The sequence below is a fragment of the Pleurodeles waltl genome, chromosome 3_1, assembly GCF_031143425.1.
Source record: "Pleurodeles waltl isolate 20211129_DDA chromosome 3_1, aPleWal1.hap1.20221129, whole genome shotgun sequence".
Taxonomy (NCBI): Eukaryota; Metazoa; Chordata; class Amphibia; order Caudata; family Salamandridae; genus Pleurodeles; species Pleurodeles waltl.
This window is the reverse complement of record NC_090440.1, coordinates 177,930,645-177,939,313: the sequence shown is the minus strand read 5'-3', so window position 1 is coordinate 177,939,313 and position 8,669 is coordinate 177,930,645. Positions and strand designations below refer to the sequence as shown.

Sequence of the window (8,669 nt, the reverse complement as noted above, 5' to 3'; positions counted from 1 at the left end):
TAGGCAAGGGTCGCTCCCCGGGGGGGGTTGGGGGGGCAAATATATTTTAGGGCATTTCTGCGCCCCCTGGGGCCGGCTGATCTAGAGGAGAAAATCCACAGGTAGGCACTTTGCAAAAAACACCTCTGTTTTCTGTGAAAAAATGTGATGTGTCCACATTGTGTTTTGGGCCATTTCCTTTCGTGGGTGCTAGGCCTACCCACACAAGTGAGGTACCATTTTTATCGGGAGACTTAGGGGAACGCTGGGTGGAAGGAAATTTGTGGCTCCTCTCAGATTCCAGAACTTTCTGTTACTGAAATTAGAGGAAAAAGTGTTTTTTTGGTCAAATTGTGAGGTTTGCAAAGGATTCTGGGTAACAGAACCTGGTCAGAGCCCCACAAGTCACCCCATCTTGGATTCCCCTAGGTGTCTAGTTTTCAAAAATGCGCTGGTTTGCTAGGTTTCCTCCAGGTGCCAGCTGAGCTAGAGGTCAAAATCCACAGGTAGGCACTTTGTAAAAAACACCTCTGTTTTCTGTGAAAAAATGTGATGTGTCCACGTTGTGTTTTGGGCCATTTCCTTTCGTGGGCGCTAGGCCTACCCACACAAGTGAGGTACCATTTTTATCGGGAGACTTGGGGAATCACTGGGTGGAAGGATATTTGTGGCTCCTCAAAGATTCCAGAACTTTCTGTCACCGAATTGAGAGGAAAAAGTGTTTTTTTGGTCAAATTTTGAGGTTTGCAAAGGATTCTTGGTAACAGAACCTGGTCAGAGCCCCACAAGTCACCCCATCTTGAATTCCCCTAGGTGTCTAGTTTTCAAAAATGTGCTGCTTTGCTAGGTTTCCCCAGGTGCCGGCTGAGCTAGAGGCCAAAATCCACTGGTAGGCACTTTGCAAAAAACACCTCTGTTTTCTGTGAAAAAATGGGATGTATCCACGTTGTGTTTTGAGCCATTTCCTTTCGTGGGCGCTAGGCCTACCCACACAAGTGAGGTACCATTTTTATCGGGAGACTTGGGGGAATACAGAATAGCAAAAGAAGTGTTATTGCCCCTTGTCTTTCTCTACATTTTTTCCTTCCAAATGTAAGACAGTGTGTAAAAAAGACGTCTATTTGAGAAATGCCCTGTAATTCACATGCTAGTATGGGCACCCCGGAATTCAGAGATGTGCAAATAACCACTGCTTCTCAACACCTTATCTTGTGGCCATTTTGGAAATACAAAGGTTTTCTTGATACCTATTTTTCACTTTTTATATTTCAGCAAATGAATTGCTGCATACCCGGTATAGAATAAAAACCCATTGCAAGGTGCAGCTCATTTATTGGCTCTGGGTACCTAGAGTTCTTGATGAACCTACAAGCCCTATATATCCCCGCAACCAGAAGAGTCCAGCTGACGTAACGGTATATTGCTTTCAAAAATCTGACATCGCAGGAAAAAGTTACAGATTAAAACGTGGAGAGAAATGGCTATTTTTTTCACCTGAATTTCAATATTTTTTTATTTCAGCTGTTATTTTCTGTAGGAAACACTTGTAGGATCTACACAAATGACCCCTTTCTGAATTCAGAATTTTGTCTACTTTTCAGAAATGTTTAGCTTTCTGGGATCCAGCATTGGTTTCTCACACATTTTGGTCACTAACTGGAAGGAGGCTGAAAGCACAAAAAATAGTAAAAATGGGGTATGTCTCATTAAAATGTCAAAATTGTATTGAAAAATTTGGTTTTCCAATTCAAGTCTGCCTGTTCCTGAAAGCTGGGATGATGGTGATCTTGCCACCGCAAACCCTTTGTTGGTGTCATTTTCAGGGGAAAAAGCATGAGCTGCCTTCTGCAGCCCTTTTTTCCCATTTTATATTTTTTTTAAACAAAATTTTCACTGTATTTTGGCTAATTTCTTGGTCTCCTTCAGGGGAACCCACAAAGTCTGGGTACCTCTAGAATCCCTAGGATGTTGGAAAAAAGGACGCAAATTTGGCGTGGGTAGCTATTGTGAACAAAACGTTATGAGGGCCTAAGCGCGAACTGCCCCAAATAGCCAAAAAAAAGGCTCGGCACAGGAGGGGGAAAAGGCCTGGCACCGAAGTGGTTAATCACTCTCCTCCTCCACGTGCTACCCCGTATTCAAACTCTTCCGCCTTCCTCAATGGCAGCTTTGTTTTAATATAAGGAAATCTGGATGAAACCAAAGGACAGAAATGGATGCTGCGCTGAGTCACGGGAGTCTTACGGTGTCTACTGTATGTATAAAGCCCCTCACGGCTTCACTCGGGTGAATAGTGGAGTGCTGGCAGCAGAGTTTACCTTGATGAGTCTGAGGTGGGAGCGGTTCCCTCTGTGTCCCACACCGGGGGTAAAGTGGAGGGCAGGGCAGACTCGTCATTTCATTGGCAAACGATCGTATCGGGAAGTAGCTTGTGGCATCATTTAAATTAGTAATAATGGGAGGAGCGAACAAATGGATTTTAACAGGATGACTCAGTCTCGGTGTGAAAATTGTCAATAGAGAAATGTGGCCCGGCACTTTTCACACATCGTGCTTCCAGAACAAAAGCGGGTTGTGTCTCCTGAGCATTACTCAGCATCCCGTCCCTGGCACTGTATATTCAGGCTGCGTCCCTTACGTGCAGAGCCAACTAGCAGCATCTGTGTCTCCCGCGCGTGCCCCTGGGCTCCAACCAGAGTCCAGCTGTGTCTCAAGGAGTCAGCCTGCATCCCGTGTGTGCATTGAGAACACGTCGCCCGGCCGTGACTCCCGCGGAGATGGGTAAAATGAATAGGAGAATTGGCCTGTTTGCTTTGGCTCTGTGTGCCATCTTTCTTCTGACGGTGTACCCCTTCAGGGACTGTCAGCTGGCTGACCTGCGCAACGACGCTCATGGTCCAGAGACCATCAAGTGCAACGAGCGCCTATACACACAACTGGGCCTGACCCCCTCAGAGGGCGCCAACTGCTCCGGGATCATCAGGGGTGACATCGAGGCTCTGGAGCAGGCAGCCCTCCAGAGGCTGGAGGTGGCCAGGAAGCATCAGCCCATCACAGAGAGTGACTACCTGAATCAGACGCAGGACTGCAACCACTACCGAGCGAGCAGGCGCTTCTTGCCTGTTGCACTGAGCCGCGCAGAGGAGGACTTCCCCATTGCCTACTCTATGGTCATCCATGACAACATTGAGATGTTCGAGCGGCTGCTGAGATCCCTCTATGCCCCACAGAACATTTACTGTGTGCACGTGGACGCCAAGGCCCCCGAGCTCTTCCTGAAGGCGGTACAGGCCATCGTTTCATGCTTTGACAATGTGTTTGTGGCATCCAAGCTCGAGAGGGTGGTCTACGCCTCCTGGTCCAGGGTCCAAGCAGACCTCAACTGCATGGAAGACCTGCTAAAGAGCCCAGTGCCGTGGAAGTACCTGCTCAACACATGCGGCACCGACTTCCCTCTTAAGACCAATGCTGAGATGGTTCTGGCACTGCGGTTGCTGAATGGTCGCAGCAGCATGGAGTCTGAGCGGACACCAGAGCACAAGAAGAAACGGTGGCAGCTGCGTTACGAGGTGCGCGACTCAAGAATTGTCAATATGGGAACGGAAAAGGCTCCTCCACCTATAAACAGTCCTATGTTCTCTGGTAAAGCCTACTTCGTGGCCTCCAGAGATTTTGTGAAGACGGTGTTTGAGGAGCCTGATGTCAAGAAGCTGATGGAGTGGGAGAAGGACACCTACAGCCCTGATGAGCACCTCTGGGCCACCATGTACAGAATGCCCGAAGTCCCCGGCTCTGTGCCGTATCATGAAAAGTATGACACCTCTGACATGAATTCCATAGCTCGCCTGGTGAAGTGGACTGACTTGGCAGGGGATGTCAAAAAGGGGGCGCCCTACCCACCCTGCAGCGGCAGGCCTCAGCGTGACGTCTGCATCTTTGCCTCAGGCGACATAAACTGGATGCTCCAGCATCATCACCTCCTGGTCAACAAGTTAAACCCCATGGTTGACAATACAGCAATCGAGTGCCTGGAAGAATATCTCAGGCACAAGGCGCTATATGGAGAAGAACTATGAAGGCGTCCTTGTGTGACTGCTGGGCGAACAAAAACATCTCGGACATTCTGGGGAAAATAACTTATCGGGACATTTCACATGATTAGATATGAGCCAGAGGTGAACATTAGCACACACGACTCATTCCTGTTGCTCACATGCCAGCATGGGCTGGACACGAGGAACACGCATGTAAATTGTACATTGTATTCACGGCTCTATTCCTAATTAAAGTCGGGCTTTATTCAGATCCACGTGAAAAGATGCAAAGTGATTGGAAGTGTGTGGGGCGAGGGGCGGGTGGATAAAAAGAGAAAAGGGACTGTGCAGTGAGCAGCATCAGAAGGCGGGAGAGGGAGGGCTTCTGGTGTTAACAGCTGATTGCTTTCTACAGAAGCCACAAAGGCACGCGCTCACAATACCACCAGTGGCGTTGCTTCCGTTGGTGCAGCAGGTGCAATGGCACCGGGACCCAGAGACCCGAGAGGCACACTGAACCCTTATTATTCCTGAATTTTATAATTCAAACAGCATCCGGGGAGAGGAAGGGGCATTTCTTTCCTTGCAGTAGGAGTATTGAATGCCACCCTCTCCACTCATGTTAGATATTATTGTAAGTAGTTATTACACCTGTATAGAGATAGGGGAGAGGGAGCTGCCACGAAGGAGAAGATGGGGGATAAGTTGAGGGGTAAAGAAGTAAGGGATGGAGCTGTAGTGGGGGAAGTGGTAAATAGTGTAGGAGGAAGTGGAGAAGTGGTAGGTAGTGCAGGAGAAAGGCACTTAGTCTTAGAAAGTAAAGAACAGTGGCGGCCCGTCCTTTAGGGCGGAGGGGCCACGCCCCCCCCACCCCATGAAGAGTGTCTGTCAGGCTGAACAAAGGTCAGCCTGACAGACACTCTTTATGTTCAGGTCAGGCAGCCAGGAGCAGACATGCCCGATTTGCGCAGACTCCTGGCTGCCTGAGCTGAACTTTGCTGGGCTGAGGAGATCACGACCCCTATGGGCGTGACCTCCTCGGCCCAGCAAAGGTGCCTCCAGGCCCTCCCCTGGGTGACGAGGAAAGCGTCACCCATTGACACTCTCCCTGGGCGCTTCAGGTTTAAGCCCTGAAGTGCCCAGGGCGAGTGTCAATCAGTGACACTTCGTCACAGAGTGGGGTGGGGTCAGCAGTCTCACTGACCCCATCCCACTCTGTGACGAGGCTGGGACTGCTGCCTTCCCTCATTGGCTGACCTAAGGTCAGCCAATGAGGGAAGGCAGCAGTCTCTACCCTCCTGGGACCTGGAGGCTAAAGGTAAGTGTGTGTGTGTGTGTGTATGTATGTGTGTTATGTTTTACATTGAATGTTTGGTGCGCGCATGCATGTTTGAGTGTTATGAGTGTTGTTCATGGATGTGCGTGCGTGCGTGTGTGTGTGTGTGTGTGAAAGAATGAATGTGTTTGATCTTGTAAAATGAATGTTTGGTGCATGCGTGCATGTTTGAATGGAATGAGTGTTGTTAATGGATGTGAGTGCGTGCGTGCGTGCGTGTGTGTGGAAGAATGAATGTGTGTGAATTTGTAAAATGAATGTTTGGTGCGTGCGTGCATGTTTGAGTGTTATGAGTATTGTTCATGGATGTGCGTGCGTGCGTGTGTGTGTGTGAAAGAATGAATGTGTTTGATCTTGTAAAATGAATGTTTGGTGCGTGCGTGCATGTTTGAATGGAATGAGTGTTGTTAATGGATGTGAGTGCGTGCGTGCGTGCGTGTGTGTGGAAGAATGAATGTGTGTGAATTTGTAAAATGAATGTTTGGTGCGTGCGTGCATGTTTGAATGGAATGAGTGTTGTTAATGGGTGAGCGTGCGTGCGTGCGTGTTTGGGTGTGAAAGAATTAGTCTGTGTGTGTGTTTGTGTGTGTGCCCCGCCCGCCCTCCACCCAAAGCTGCCGGCCGCCACTGGTAAAGAAGATGCCTAGTGCTGGGAAAAAGAGCAGTGGTGAAGAAAGGATATCAAGGTTTGGGGGGAGTAGTGGTGTGATGAAGGAACGGGTGGAGGGGAATGCAAAAAGTAATCGAAAAGGATGCAGCGAGCCATGGGTCGCAGGGACAGTGGGACTAGGAGAGGTGGCATGCACTGTGGCAGAGTGATGATTGATGGAAGAATGCAAAGTGCAGGAATCAATCAATCAATCAATCGTAGAGCGCGCTACTTACCCGTTAGGGTTCCAAGGCGCTGGGGGGGGGAGGAGACTGCTACTGCTCGAAGAGCCAGGTCTTGAGGAGTCTTCTGAAGGCGAGTAGGTCCTGAGTCTGTCGGAGGTAGGTAGGGAGCGCGTTCCAGGTCTTGGCGGCGAGGTAGGAGAAGGATCTGCCGCCGGAGGTGGTTCGTTGGATGCGGGGGACGGCGGCGAGGGCGAGGCTCGTGGATCGCAGTTGGCGGGTCGGTGTGTAGAAATTAAGTCTGTCGTTGAGGTAGGTGGGGCCGGCGTTGTGGAGTGCCTTGTGTGCGTGGATAAGGAGCTTGAAGGTGACCCTTTTGTCGACGGGAAGACAGTGGAGCACATTGAGGTGAGGGGTGATGTGGCTGTGTCGGGGTGCGTTGGTGATGAGTCGGGCTGAGGTGTTTTGGATGCGTTGGAGTCGTTGGAGGTGCTTTGCTGGGATTCCTGCATAGAATGCGTTGCCGTAGTCCAATCTGAGGCTGACAAGGGCGTGGGTCACTGTCTTCCTGGTGTCGGTCGGGATCCACTTGTAGATCCTGCGGAGGGTGCAGAGGGTGTTGTAGCAGGAGGAGGTGACGGCGCTGACTTGTCTGTCCATGGAGAGTGCGGAGTCGAGGATGAATCCCAAGTTGCGGAAAGGATATAAGCAATGCTTAATTTGAGCTGGTGGTTGGCGGTGGGGGCCACCAGCACTTATTTTGGGGGATGGTGTTTTTTGTTCGCCGCAGACATTTACGAACAGGAAAAGAGAGAAAAACACACAAAAAAAGAAAGACAGAGAAAGACGGGGGGAAACCGTCAAAGAGGGAGACAGCAGGAACCTGAGGAGTCAGATAAAGGGAAGGGAGTGTCTGGCAGTGAATTAAAGAGGTCTGTGGTTAATTGAAGACTACACCGCCTTGGTATTTACACAATGATATTTAATTGCACAAACCGCGGATTCAGGTATTGACACTAATGAATTTACAGACCAGACACTGGACATAGGGAAGGAGTCAGGGCGCTATATCAGAGAAAAGTAGGCAAAGGAATGAGGGGGTGAGTGGGTGACAACGAGCCAGATGGCCGACTACTGAAAGAGGACTAGGGCATGGAAAAGGTGTTGGGGGGTGTAAAATACTGAAGACGTGAGCTTGGAGATAGTAGTGCAGCGTCGGGAAATTATCTTTGTAAACAAGGAGAAGAGCAAGAGTGGCATTTCGAGAGTGGTGTGTGTGAGAGAACAGTGAGAATGGGGAAGGGTGGGGTGTGAAGAGGGCAGAATGATGGGAAGGTCGTAAAGCAGGGAAACAGGTAGGCCTGGATTCACCGATAGGAAGTTACAGCAATCATGTTTGCACTTAAAGAAATTCCAGGCGCAGAAACGCCTTTGCACAGACTGTGGCACTCGATACAACTAATTGCACGAACATGCCTGACTTTGTAAACTGTGTCAGCCAATAACTGCTGTTATTCTGCATATGGAGTTCATGAAATAGAGATTAACATGAAAAGCAGGAAGACATAAAAATGCAATGCATGACAAGACACAAACCATGGCATTTTCCTGTACATTGCCAAATACTTTACAAGACACGCGTGTCATTTCTATTAAAGTGCTTTTCTTATTTGCTTTATTCTGACGTCGCCTTACCTGTCATGCAGCGGGAGGTCATGAGCCCTAGTGCAAGACACGAGACTAGCCCCTAGCTGGTATTAAAATAGTGCTATCCATGAGGTGCAGCACACCCATCACACTCCTGGGCCTCGGTGTTGCTGCACCTGTCTCCAAGCTGCCTCCCCATCCCCACTCCACTGTCCTATCATCTCCCTTATCCATTTAATGCTCTCTTCTCTATCACCTTCGTCAGACCGCCTTTTCTCCCTTTTCTATATCTCACTCATCCTCAACCCCACTCTCCCTTCACTCTAACTTTATGGTTCCTTTCTCTTCCTTTTTTTTGCACACTTTGCTGATCATTATCTCCTTTCTGGTTCTCGTTGAACCTAATTTCGTTATGCCATTCTGCCACTTTTTCCTGCCAGCCCCCTCCCTATTCTTTCAGACTCTCCTCTTCTTTCATCCAATTCCTCTCTCTCCTTTTTTGTACCATTATTCTCTGCTTCCTCTGTACCCTTTCCCCTGAAAAGTAAACAGACCCAAGCCCTGGGGATGCACGGTGTTAAAAAATAATCAGAACAGGCAGCCTGTGAAATAACATCAGCTGGTGCAGGGGAGACTGCCCCCCCCCCAGTGCATTACACCAACTATACCACTGGTAGCTGTGCTTCAGGGTAACTGTGATCTGCACTGGGGGAAGGGTGCGGGGGGCTCCTTCGCAATGGTGAAGGAGCATCACCTGACTGGCTGCAAGCCAGCAGCTGAAAAATAAATCAATATTTTATCATCATTCTGAAGTGCGCATGTTAGTTTGTCCAGCCGTCTTA

At 49.3% G+C, this 8,669-nt stretch overlaps 1 protein-coding gene across 1 annotated transcript; it reads left to right on the top strand.

The window, feature by feature from the left end:
* Window positions 1-2,556: 2,556 nt before the first annotated feature.
* LOC138283176 (beta-1,3-galactosyl-O-glycosyl-glycoprotein beta-1,6-N-acetylglucosaminyltransferase 3-like) lies at window positions 2,557-4,284 on the top strand. The gene has a single exon (XM_069221244.1). It carries the CDS (start codon window positions 2,757-2,759, stop codon window positions 4,053-4,055), a length of 1,299 nt encoding a protein of 432 aa, XP_069077345.1. The 5' UTR covers window positions 2,557-2,756; the 3' UTR covers window positions 4,056-4,284.
* Window positions 4,285-8,669: the final 4,385 nt, after the last annotated feature.